Raw genomic sequence first — 13,940 nt, forward strand, 5'->3', positions numbered from 1 at the left:
GTGACAGTTCAGCAAGCAACCGACATCACCATGGCATGGCCGGCCGCCCACGTATTGCTGTCTTTCTTGCTCATAATTTCAGACCTGGGCTGGCGGACCTGTGCAAAACATTGTAAGCCATGGACTATGCTGCATCAAGGGTCCACCCATGTCAGTGCCCCTGGGAGTGGAGGCTCTCACCTTTCTTAGAACAGAACTCCAAACCCAGCTGAAGAGAGCCCAGCGGAGAGTCAAGAAACCGCTCAGGTTCAGCGTCTGGGTGGACGTTCTGGTTAGTGGGCTCAGACCAGGACCGAACATTTCACTTATCTGACCCTACATCCGCTGAACAGGGCACCCGTCTTCTTGGGAGGTTGGGGATTGACACCCTGGAGGAGATCCAGACACCAACACTTTTTGACCTACTCGGGGCCGAAGTTGCTTCCCAAAGTATCTCTGGATAGTGATAGGGTAATGCTCCCACTTTAGAGGAGACTTTACATGGAATCCTATAAAGTTTGACTGTGTTGGTGTGTGTATATATGTGTGAGGCGTGGAAGGAGGGCTTGGATTCAGAGTGATATGCTATGAGAGAGCAAGTAAATGAAAAAAAAAAAGATGCTGTTATATACCCTGGGGAATGTTCACACCTCTTTTCCTTACTGCAGATTCTGAAACATCACTTCTAGAAATTACAATACCACGGAAGATTCATACTAACAGGATTGATGGCGAGGAATCAGAAATGCATGTAATTAAGAAATGATTTTTTAAAAAATATATCTTGCTTTTCTTGAACTATATGACCCAAATCAATTCATGCATATTCCTTGTGAAGCTTTGTGTACTAGTTACAGTGTTAAAGAACTGTTTTAACTAAATGAGAGCAGGTGTTTTGATTTAAAAAAATTTTTAAGACCCAAACTCAAAAAAGTTCCCCAAATTCCTATCACACAAAGTTAATATACAAAGCTGGAATTTTTTTTCTGGAAAATATGTACATTGAAATATTTTACATGTGACATCATGTTTACCCTATAATAAGAGTCTAAAATGGCAATATATAAGAATAGCTTTATGCCTATATATGCATATATAAATCTTTGTGAAAATTATAGTAATGTTATTTTTAACTTGATTAAAATAGTAAAGCATGTACAGTTGTCCCTCCTTTATCCTTATGATTTTAAAGTAATATAACTGATATTCCAATTGGTGTCCTCGTACAGGGAGAACGGATTCTTACTAATGTATGTGATTAGATGTACATGAAATAAAAATACAAACTTCCCAAATTCTGCAGGGATTAACAGGGATCTAAAAAAATACAACTCATCTATAATACACATAGACAGATCAATACAGAGATGCTATAATTTCACTTAAATTTTTGCTCAGCAATCACATACAAAAACTCCTGTGGTCTAGTTTTGGGGCAAGGAAGCCTTCATATAGCTCTTTTATGTAAGGGAAAAATTCTCTACAGATTAAAAGGAGAAAAAAATGTCAGAATAATCTTGGAGATGCTAAGCACAAATTTTTTTCTTTCAGTAGCTGTAAGGTTACAGAAAACTGAATATGAGATTAAGAAACAGTCAATGAAAGAGTAGTGAAGCTAAAGTGTCTAGGAATTGCAAAGTGAAGAATTGTTACTAGAAAGAATATAAAAATGATATTTTGGAGAGAGAGACAAGAAAATGAAAGGAAAATTAGATACACATACTATTAGAAATGAGAAATATACAAAGTTGTCAATAAAAATCTTACAAAATGTATGCCTATAAATAACTGCTTAAACAAAATCATTAACTTCACTCCAAAGAATTAAATATAACAACAAACCTGACACAAGATGAAATAAGAGGTTCTTTGTGGAAGGGGAAGGAAGAACACAGAAATGTGAAGTGTGGAGCTGGCATTAGAATTAGGGAACTTATTAAATGTGGACTGTCCCAGAAAAGTTGTGACTTTGTATGACTTTGTGTGAGGTAGCCCTCTTTAAGTGAGGCAATTCCTAAAGAGGATAGAGACAAAGATATCACTTCTGTTAGCGAGGGCATACTACCTTTAATCTTACAAGGGCACTTATATTGTGTTATTTATTTTCAGTTTACTTGTGTTAGAAACTGCAAAGTACAAAAAAAGACAAAATCAGAATTTCTTCAAAGATTCCTCAGAATTTCTAAATGTACTAATTTGAAAGTTTCATTATGGTACTTAATAAGTGCTGATGACTAATGCTTTTAGTTTAAAAATTGATTTAGACGTCTTAATTTTATTTATACTAAATTATGATTAATTCTGTCATATATCCGAAAACTGAAGAAACTTATATATGTGTGTATATATACACACACATATATACTTTCATATGTATGTATAATTTTGAAAATTCATGATTAAATCTATGTTTATACTAAAGAGAATATACATGTTAAAAAATACAAAAAGAACATTGTAAGGATAAGTGTGATATGGTAGTAGCACTAGGAACTTAGGGGGAGAGTGGGTGAAGCGTGTGTGCATGTTGAGGTAGAAGTTGTACCTCCCTAATATATAGGTTTGTAAACAAATGATTAATCAATAAAATATAATATAAAAATTTATGTTTTTGGCTTTTTAGAATTTGGAATTTCTAATATTTACTTTCTCTTTGAATACTTTTCTGTAGGTAACTTATGCCATCAAAATTGGCAGGAAAATATACACTTTCCATCTTGAAAAACAGTAAGTGACAATTTTTTTTTGTCATACAATTTCTTTAATTTTTGCAGTAACTGCTCTAAATTGGGCCTAAAAAAGAATATGAAGCACATATTATGTCTTCTTTGTGATGCATGTCAGACTAGAATTTCAGTCCTCATCTTGAGATTTTTAATTTGATACGAAACTAAAAAAGTAACCTGAGAGTGAAGATTTACTAGCATAAGTCTTCAAATGGTGGAAAAAGACAAAGGGGAAAGGAAGATACTTCCCTGATTACAGCAGACTACTTTGCTATTTCCTGTAGAAGCAAAATGTATGCATTTGAGGATTCAGGGTTTATAAACTTTAAAACTAAAGATTTCTTCTTTTAACTATGCTTGTCAGATATCTGCTAATTTTTCTTTTATATTTATGTATTTTTAGTTGTTTATTTACCTATCCCCCCCTTTTTTAAATTGAGGTAATGTTGACTTTGGGAAGTATAGAATCCCCCTCTTCAAGTGTTATTACCATAGTGCACTCAGTTTTCACTTCTCATTTCTTCTTCCTGGAAACTGCTCCTGGAGTACCATTTCCACCACTTCCACTCACATCCTCACAGCTTTAAAATGTGTCTTGGCCCTTTTGCCAGAATTTATATCCAGGCACTTGTCCCTAAGCCCGGGTAATTCAGTGTATTTCTTTGAGTATATGTGGATATGAACTTATAATGTCAGTTTTTCCTGAGAATTTCTTTGATTTTTGTTGTTTGACTTTTAAGAAGAGGAAAAGTTGTAAGGTATGAGAGGCAATGAGCTGATAGGTAAAGAGAAGGCATGTGAAGGGAAGTGCTATCTGAATGGAATAAGTCCCACTTCCACGTTGGCGGTGAAATGCCTCCTGGTATTTTGAATCCTTGGAAAATCCCAGTCTCCCTACAGTCAATTTTGTTGTTACTGTTCTATAGTAATCACCATCCTTTCTGTAATAATATTATAATTCTGTACCATGTTTATAGCAAAGTTGTCTAGAGAAATCATTTAACTCAAATCATGAAATTTGATTATAACCAAAATGAAAATGTATACACACATTGTGCAAAAATGAAAAGTGATGTTTAAGACTTACATAAAATAAAATAAATTGTAAAAATCATGAAATTTGAGAAAAAAAAAGGTATACTGCTTCTAAACAAAGGATTTAGGAAAGATTCTGTGCTTCTACTTTTTTTCTCTCCTTTTGCTAAAGAAAAGGCATGCTCCCGGTAAGCACCATGCCTTTCCCCAGCTCCAGAGTGAAGACAGAATACAGCTAAATCAATGTTAAACTTGTGAAGAACACCCATTGTTCTTTTAAGGCACTGCACATTTGGGATTGTTTTGACATAGCCAAACAGTGAAAACTGATAAAAGAACATACAGTTATTCTTGTTCTTATCAATCCATGGCTTCTTGTTAACAAATATTTTAACTAAAATATTTAAGCCATGAATATTACTGATGATTGAATCAGTGAAAACCTGGAAGCCTTGATTTATACTGCATACAGCATCCATACTGTTATCTGAACTATACTAGTTAGTATTTTGTCATATATACAATATAATAACAAAAGGAAGCCAGATATTGGAAAGACAATTCCACTTAATTTTAGGATGTTTGAACTCAAAATTTAAAGTGAATTTTATTTAATGATTCTGGGAGTTACTTTCTTGGTGATATTATTACAATGAAATGTTATGTTTTGACTGAATTAGGTCATTTTTAGATCCCCATTTCTTCATTTATTTATACAACAAATCAGGAGAACTGTATCCAGATTCTTCATTTCTAAAGGTAAGTCTTGCTTTTTCTTGTAAAAATTTACTTTTTTATGTGTTTAAAGTTTTATATGGGAAGAAAAATACCTTTATTTTTCTTGTAAAGATTTACTTTTTTATGTGTTTAAAGTTTTATATGGGAGGAAAAATACCTTTATGTGCCACAGAATTATTAGGCAAACTAATCATAAACCCAAGTTACTCTAAAAGTATATTGAGTAGAACAACTGATTTTTAAATTTGGAACATAAGAATCACATATCAAAAAAAAAGATAATTTAAGCAAGCTGGAGTAACTTGTAGTGGAATTTTTGATGAAGGAAAACTTGTTAACAGAAAGGAGTCACGAAGATGTTAAACATACTCAGAAGTTTTGATTCAGATATCATGGGACTTGAGCAGTTGAGGAAATGGTAGAGATTATAGAAAGGTCACAGGGAAATTGTGTCCTTGTTTGGTTGCGATCAGGGTAATGTTGGCCTCATATAATTGCTAAAGAGTTTTTACTCTATTGGATTTTTTTTTTTTGAAAGTTTGAGCAGGATATATGTTAGATTCTATTTGAAGGTTTGATAGAATTTACTGGAGAAGCTGTCTGGTACTGGGCTTTTGTTCTTAGGGAAATATTTTATTACTTTTTCAATTACTGCTCTTGTTATTGACTGCTCAAGCTGTCTCTTTTATCCTGGTTCAGTCTTGGAAGGTTGTATGAATCCCAAAATTTGTTCATTTCTTCTAGTTTGACAAGTGTATTTGCACAGAGATGTTCACAGTAACTTGTTATGATTCTTTCTATTTCTGTCACGTGCTATCATTTTGCCTCCCTCATTTCTGATTCTATTTATTTAGGCTTTCTTTTCTATATAAGTCAAGCTAAGGACTTGCCAGCTTTATTTTTCAAAAAAACTCATACTTGTTTTACTGATCTTTTGGACTGTCCCATGTATCATTAATCACCCTGTATATGAATTACCTGAACTCACCAATTAAAAGGCACACAATAACATTGGGATTAAAAATTTGTGTCATATATATATATATATATATTTTATAAGAAACCTTTTAATTTATTTAAAAAATTTATTATTTTTTATTAATGAAGTACCATGGTTTTATATTTTTGTTATTATTTTGTCAATATAGGATGTCTCCCTTAGGTGTGGTCATTGTAGCTTTCCCACCACCAAAGCACCCATACTCCTCTGCCCATCATCTGTTGTGCCCTCTCCTGACCCTATTCTCATCCCTCCATCACCCTCTCCCCTCTTGGATGCCTCAAAACTATGGTCAGTTTTCAAGCATTGGTTTTAAATTTTGTCTTTGGCCCTGTTTTTAAGAAATCCTTTTAAAATTGAAAGACAAAAATTTAGTCAAGTGAAAGACTGGAACAAGTTAAACTGTATTCTTTTCCATCTAAAATGTTCCTTACTTCCTAGGCCTTTGTGTTGCCTTATTTGCTTTATTGTTGCTAGGGCACTGTAGGTTTAGTTTTCTTTGTTTATCATGGCTGTACATGGAGCCATGGGGGAAACTGGGTCATAGTTTTGTTGAGAAGTGAAAGCTAGCTGGTCACCTCTGCCTCCTGTACTCTCTCTCCAAAGAGAGCCCTGTTTAGTGATTTAGTTGTCCTAACTTCCTACCCCACTTTCTTGCCACTCTGTTTTGTGGTGGGTAGTGGTCCATCTTGCTTGGTTCTATGAGCAAGTGGGCTAACGTCCCTTAAGTCCACAGGACTCAGTTGACACTACACTGCCAGTCATGGGGGTGTTGGGGAGTTGGGCACAACACTGGCAAATTCATCAGTGAGAATGTGATGATACTAAAGTCTTCTTAGCACAAAATTAACAAAGGAACAAAACTGTTTCTAGATATCACTAAAAGGAAAATACTAGGGGAGAACTTGGGAAAACTTATAATGTGAAAGTTCATGAGGAAGAGAGATTGAACAAAAGATAACAATATATTGAGATATTAAATAGAAACAAGAAATTTCATTTTTTAAAAATTATTTTTTTCCATTTTTAAAATTTTTTTATATCAATTGTTCAGTTTTAAACAATACTTGCTTGCCCCCACCCCCTCAGGTGTAGTCCCCATAGAGTTTCCTTCACCAATGCACCCGTGCACCATCACCTCAGTCCCCTGTGCTCCTCCCTCCCTCCTTCTGATCCCTCTTCCTCCTCCTCCCCTGCAGGATGCCTCTGGTTTGTAATTGTCTATTTGTTGTGTTTTGTACTGTTATTATCACAGTGCAAAGAAGAAATTTCATTTAAGATACTTTTGTGTAGCTTAGAAAAAAACAAGTGAACTGTTTACAATTAAAGTCAAATTAGTACTGTTGATTACATCAATTAGCAGTTATAGACTATACATTCATAAATGTGGCTGAGAAAGAAAAGAGGTAAGATATTTGGCTGTCAAAAATTTACAATTCTAGTCAGAATTATCTGGGGGAGGATGTGTCGTAATATTTCATAGGCAGCGTAGGTTTAAGTGGAAGAGATTGCCAATGGATTATAGTGAAATGGAACATCTGGTGAATACTGTGGCAATGTCTCATTTAATGAATTGATGATGTCTAGGAAGTAAGGATAAAACTGAACATTTACTTATGAATTACTCATAAATGTGTCTTTATACACTTCTGTTTAGGATGATTGCTTTTATCAAGGATATGCTGCAGAGATTCCAAAGTCAGTTGTGACACTTAGCGTCTGTTCAGGACTTAGGTAATGGCGTAATCCAGAGATGTTTTATAGAAAATCTTGTGTTCATTTAATTTTCGGAAACTTCTTGAAGAGTAGAATGAAGGCGAAGAAAATATATATTGTGTTTCTTCTCATGTACATTCTTTCCCTCCTGTTCTTATCAATTTTAATGTTTACTTATCTCTATTCCAGGCTCACAGTCAATTTATGAGAAAACACCTCCACTCACATGAAGAATATTCACATCCCTTAGACCCACTAGAGACACAATAACTCCTAAATGCCATTTAGACAAAGAAAAGTAAAAAATTTGGTTTGAAAGTTAATCCAAGTAAGATGGTATGATTCTTAGATATTAGGCCATAAAGAAGATATTTTTATTAATGTTAATTTTCATTCATCAGTAAATTGACATTGTTTGTTATTTAATTTCATTTTTGAATTTAAATACCCAGGGGATTATTGCAGTTTGAGGATGTCAGTTATGGAATTGAACCATTGGAATCTGCAGCTACATATGAGCATATGCTTTATCAGATAAATAATAATAAAGTTGATTTTCCTCCCTTAAGAGGAAATTATCCAAGAGCCCAATTGGTAGATCAGTCCCACAGGATTCTTGTGAAATCAGAAGTAAGTATACTATTTTTAATGAATGTATTCACTTTGACATTTTTGTATTTAGAAAATTTTTTTAACTGTATTGATTAAATTAAAATCTTGTTTTAAGAATTTAATATTGTTTATTAATATATTTAATAACTATAGTAGATGTAAATACACAATTCAAATATCAAAATTATCATATTTTACTATTCAGAAAATTTTTTGCATATATACAAATTGTGTTGTTGCTGAATTTGCATGTTACTAATCTAATGATACCCACATTTGCTGATTATTCCCTTGTAAGAGCTTTTTGTGCAATACTTTTTTAAAAAGTATTGTGAAAGAAAATGTAAATGTAGAAAAGAGGCAAGAAATTGCACCAAATCTCAGAATCTAGAGATAATCTTCTTAGAATTTTGAACTATTTGTTCCAATTATTTTAAGGTATCTAGTTATAAATGTGGATTTTAAAAAGTATAGCTTTTTCATAAAAATGATCAAACTATATATTGGAAATTTCCTTTCTGCTACAGAAGATGATGCCTATTTTTACTTAATAAATTATGTTTCAATTATTATTAACTTAAATAATATTGGCAAATGTAATAAAATATTAAATATGTGCATAAGAAGGGTAATAGAAATGGATTTTAATGTCATATTCTAGAGTTAAATGCTGCTAAATCTATTGTAATAATTTTATGTGTAGGGATTTTATATTTTTTCACATATACATATGTAAATTAAATAGGCATGTATTTTACAAAATTCGATATAATTTTCTGTATTTATAATTTTACTATAGTCAAAAAATGACTATGAATTACCAATTTTTAACCAATTACACTCTATTTAATTCACTATAAGTACTTTCATTTAAGGATAAGCATATTTTTAAATGTTTGTTTGATATATAGTTTAACTTCCTCATGAAGAATGTTTGTAAAATTTTATATTTTATATTTTATCATTTGTTTAAATAAATCTCTTTAAACCACAAAGTCTCATCAAAATTGGCTATCACATTAAAGAGAGACAAAAAAGTAATGAATGAAACATTTTCATTGCTATTGAAGTACCATTATCTTATATTCTTGCTAGTGTGTTGACAGTATAGGACCCTTCTATGCCCACCCCTCAATGCTGTCACCATCATCCTCCCATCACTGAAGCTCTCATGGTCTTCCTCCATAGTCTCTTGTGTTCTCCCCAGCCCTCCTCTATTCCTCCCCTCTCTTCCCCTCCCCCTCCCCCTCTGAAAGCCTAAGATTGTTGCTTTAATTTGTTTTTGCAAGGATATAGTTATAAATACAGGTGAATAAAACTGTCTTTTTAGAAACTCAAATATAATGAAATATCATATAACTTGACAAAATTTTTATTTTCAATTAGACTGAGATTTGATCTCAAACTTTATATCTGCTCTGGAAACCTCTGCATGTTGCCATACAGCATTGGACACAATGGATCACAATTTTTACAACTGAAATATATCACTATCAAATAACATAAACTGTAAAATTATAATGGCATGCATAAATACTCTTCTGGGGCAGAGGAAAAATCTGAAGGGATGAGCATGCTTTGTTTTCATTGAGCTATTTATTGAAATGGTCTCCAACACTGTTTATGATTCAGACAGTTTCACACCTTTTGTGATAAGTATTACCACGTATCTTCCGTCTTCAGACTGCTTTTGCTCCATCTCAGATTCTGGCAGCTTGTATCCTCATTTCACTGGTCTAAAAGATTTTTCATTTGTTTTAAATTCCTCTGTAATCGAGCTATTAGTAGTATATTGTTTTTACTTTCTATATATTTATAATTTTTCCTATTTTGTTATAGTTGATTTCTAGATTCATGGCACTATGGTTATAAATAGTACTTGTTATAATTTCAACCTCTCTGTCTATATAACTGTGTGTGTATCTTGTACATGATAACTAAAATGACAATTTTTAAAATATTTTATTTAATGTGAACTGTTTTGCAGAAAAAAAAATCAGATGTTGCACTATTCAACAGAATTCTGAAAATACAAATCATTATGGAAAAAGCCTTGGTATGTATTATTGATATATTTCATCATATTTTTGTTTTATGTTTAAATTCAAATGGAATATTATAAACAAGCATCAATTTTTGAACTTTGTTCAAAATATATATCTTAGCAGGACATCAGGAAATATCAAATGCCTTTACATTGACCAAAGAGAACCAATATTTATGGTATTGGTTTCCAAATCAGAAAAGAATTTTAGCAATTGTGGATAACTTTGTATGCATGTATACTGTACTAAAATTATAACTAGATGCAGATACTTGTGCATTCTCTTCAATCACAGTGAAAATCTTTTCCTTGAATTGATTTTTTTTTAAAGATTTATTTATTTATTTATACAAGCACTGGGTACAGTCAGAAGCACGGGAGGGTGAGAGAATTCACCAGAGTCAGTGAGGAGAGCAGAGCAGGCAGACTGATGAAATACACTGCTGAGGGGAGCAGCGGGAGGCAGGAGAGGTCTGCATGCCATATGGGACCCTTGCCCAGGGGCCGGGGATTGAACTGGCACTGCAGAGGCTGCAGACAGCTTTGCAAACCAGCGCTCAACTGCTGCACCACCGGGGAGGCCCTCCTTGAATTGATTTCTATTTTAAAACAAGCTATTTCATTTATTGCTCATTTGGAGATACTTGTTATTAAATGATTTCTCTTATGAGATTTTTGTATGCTTTATATTTGACTAAATAATTGCATTTTATCTTTTATATAAAATGTTATTTTATACTTTGTAAAGTTTCATGTTTATGAAAATGGAAAGATTCTTTAATGAAGTCTTTTATTTATGAAAGTTTTTATTATAGCAATTTTAGCAAAGGCATGGGCAGCAAGTTTTTTAAAAAACTGATTTGTCCATTATCACTGATATTTTGTATAAAGTCAATATGTGACTTAATGATACGGATTTTTCTCATAAAAGGAAATACATATAATTTTTATAAAAACAATAACATAATAGAGTATATGGACAAAATAATAAAGAAAAGAGTGCATATAATTTTATTACTGAAGAAAAATATACTCATGTATTTGTCTATATATTCACACATATACATACATACTGCCATGTATGTATTGTCATATTATAAGTATTCACTGCATAAAAGATCATATGTGCTCTCCTTTATAGACTTTTATAATTTCCCTGACATTAATGGAATTTTTTTTACATAATTAAATTTAATTATTTTCTTACATCATTGTTAATTTTTGGACAGAATTTGAATTCTCCCCTCAGGTGTAGTCCTCATAGTTCTCCAGCCACAACAGCACCTGTAAACTATCACCACAGTCTCTTGTGCTCTTCTTTCCTGTTTTGACCCCTGTCCCTCCCTCTCCCCTGTTGTATGCCCCATTATGTTTTATTAGCTTACAAGTTTTGTCCTTTTTCTGACCCTTTGTTCATTTCCTCGATATTTCACATGTAAGTGAAACCATCTGCTATTTATTTTTTTCCTTTTGACTTATTTTGCTTAGTGTAATCCCTTTCATCAACATTCATGTTACTACAAATGTCATGAGTTTATTTTTGTGAGTAGTATTCCATTATGTATATAAACCACATTTTCTTGATTCATTCATCTATTTTGGGGGCATTTGCATTGTTTCCATATCTTAGCTACTGTAAATAGTGCTCCAGTCAACATAGGAGTTTAGATTTTGTTTCAAATTAGTGTTTTTGTATTCTTTGGGTAGATTCCCAGGAGTGGAATTGCTGGATCATAGGGTAGATCTATTTTTAGTGTTTTAAGGAACCTTGACACAACTTTCCATAGTGGCTGGACCAGTTTGCAATCCCACCAGCAGTGTAAGAGGGTTCCTTTCCTCCACATCCTCACCAGCATCTGCTGTTTCCAGTTTTTTTTAATATGGGCCATTCTCACAAGTGTGAGTTGGTATTTCATTGTGGTTTTGATTGGCATTTCCTTTATAATGGGATGTTGAACATTTTTTCATATACCTGCTGGCCATTTGCATTTCCTCTTTGGAGAAGTGTCTGACCATTTTTTTTTTTTTTGATTGGGCTGTTTGCTTTGTTTTGAATTATGTAAGCTCTTTGTAGATCTTTGATATCAGTCCCTTATCAGTTTTATGGTGTACAAATATTTTCTCCCATTTGGTAGGATGTTTCTTTCTCCATTTTGGTTATTGTCTCTTTTACCGTACAAAAAAGATGCTTTTCTATACAGAAGTTTAATGTAGTCCCAGCTGTTTACCTTCTCCATTTTCCTTTCTTCTGAAGATGAGTCCTCAAAGATGTTTCTGAGGTTTATGTCATGGAGTATTTTATTTATCTTTTCTTCTATATATTATTTGGCTTCAGGTCTTATAGTTAGAGTCTTTCATCCATTTTGAGTTGATTTTTAATGGTGTAAGATAGTCTAGTTTCATTCTTTTGTATGTGGCAACTAAGTCATTCCAACACCATTTATTGAAAGGCTTTCCTTGTTCCCGTGTATATTATTTGCTCCTTTGTCATAGATAAGTTGACCATATATGTGTCATTTTAAATTTCTGGACTTTCAGTTCAATTCCACTGATGTGTGTGTCTGTTTTTGTTCCAATGCCATGCTGCTTTTATTATAATTAATTGAACATATTATCTCAATTCATTCTCAATGCATATAGTATCCAATTAATATGTATAATATTTAGATTTTCATTATTGTTGCAGAATAGTGCTATTGGGACTAAAATCATGATTTTATATGTTGGAATTATATCCTACCATAGCCACCTTCATGAGTTGCTAAAATAAAACCTAGAATTCTGTTTTCCTCTCTCCACTTAGCTGTATACCTTTCTACCAATACAATATAAATAGAATACATTTTCAATGTGAAAGTCATCAGGCTGAAAAAAAAATCCAGAGTCTTTTGTAATATTTCATGATTAGTATTTTCTCTTCTTTTATGTTCAACTTATTTGTCTCTAATGTAAAAGTATCACTCTATAAACAGCGTATTGATAGTGTTTTCTTTTCCTCTATCCACTCAGATAGTTCTTGTCTTTTCATTTAGTGAGGCTACAATCAGGAGAGAGTGGAAGGGTAAGGAATAAAGAGGGGTTTGGCCAATGGAATATGGTGGAAGATTATGTGCTTTGGTGGTGGGCATTAGGCAGTAATACACCAGTGAAGCAGTGTGAACTTATCCATATATCTAAATCATACTCAGCATTATAAATCAGTGCCACCTCAATAAAATGATACAGTTGCAAAAAAATTTAAGAGTCCAGCAAGATGACAACAGTGTGGAGATTTGGAGTCGCCTACTCCAGACGTGCAAAATGAAACTGAAGCAAAACAAAGCCAAAAACCCCTGAAGATAAAAACTGAGGATCACTATACACAACAAGGGATCTGCCCAACTGAAGGGTAGGAAAAATTCTTTTTTTTAAAGATTTATTTATTTATGCATACAAGAGCTGGGGTACAGGCCAGAGATGCAGGGGGTAAGAGGATTCACCAGAGACAGAGTGGGGTACAGAACAGGCAGTGAAATACACTGCTGAGGGGAGCAGAGGGCGCGACAGGAGAGGTCTGTCTCACCATGTGTGTTGCTCCCTGGCCGGTTGGGGATTGAACTCATGCTGCAGAGGCTGCAGATTGCTTCGTAGTGCAGTGCTTAACCCCTTGTGCCACCCGGGAGGCCCCAGGGTAGGAAAAATTCTGAGTGAACTTTGTTTAAAGTAATAACAGTGCAACACAACCCACTAGTGGTTATAGTGCAGCACCCCCTACAGCTACTGACTTGGACACACAATGACATCAGGGAGTCTAAGATGTGGCCCTGAAGTGGATAAGGGGGTTTAAGAGAAGGCAGTGAGTTTGGAGGGTGCATTTCAGGATAGCTACAGAGGTGAGGGTACAAAGTGAGGACCACTGGCTTGAATCTGAAGTTCATAACACAGAACAGCTGAAGCCTGAATTGAGTAAGAGTACCTGGACTTCTTTATAGAAAACACTATGAGGGCCTCCCCTGCTGTGCTCTGAAGCTGCCTGCAGCCTCAGCAGTGCCGGTTCAATCCCCAGCCGCTGGTGAGGGTCCCACATGGCTCGACAGACCTCTCCTGTCTG

General features: G+C 33.8%; 1 protein-coding gene across 4 annotated transcripts in view; it reads left to right on the forward strand.

Annotated features, from left to right (window-relative positions):
• LOC119257832 (A disintegrin and metallopeptidase domain 3-like) overlaps nt 1–13,940 on the forward strand; it is a 73,121-nt gene continuing 59,181 nt past the window's right edge. For 3 of the 4 annotated variants that reach the window (XM_037526105.2, XM_037526106.2, XM_054700901.1), the window contains exons 1-7: nt 1–112; nt 648–730; nt 2,651–2,706; nt 4,421–4,499; nt 7,136–7,212; nt 7,647–7,824; nt 9,794–9,862. In XM_037526105.2, the coding sequence (XP_037382002.1) occupies nt 31–112; nt 648–730; nt 2,651–2,706; nt 4,421–4,499; nt 7,136–7,212; nt 7,647–7,824; nt 9,794–9,862 (624 nt within the window). In that variant the 5' untranslated portion in view covers nt 1–30. Of the gene's footprint in view, nt 113–647; nt 731–2,650; nt 2,707–4,420; nt 4,500–7,135; nt 7,213–7,646; nt 7,825–9,793; nt 9,863–13,940 lie in introns of those variants that run through there. The other variant, XM_037526107.2, reaches the window with a different exon arrangement.

This window comes from Talpa occidentalis, unplaced genomic scaffold (genome assembly GCF_014898055.3).
Source record: "Talpa occidentalis isolate TD23 unplaced genomic scaffold, MPIMG_talOcc4v2.1 talOcc4.4, whole genome shotgun sequence".
Lineage (NCBI taxonomy): Eukaryota > Metazoa > Chordata > Mammalia > Eulipotyphla > Talpidae > Talpa > Talpa occidentalis.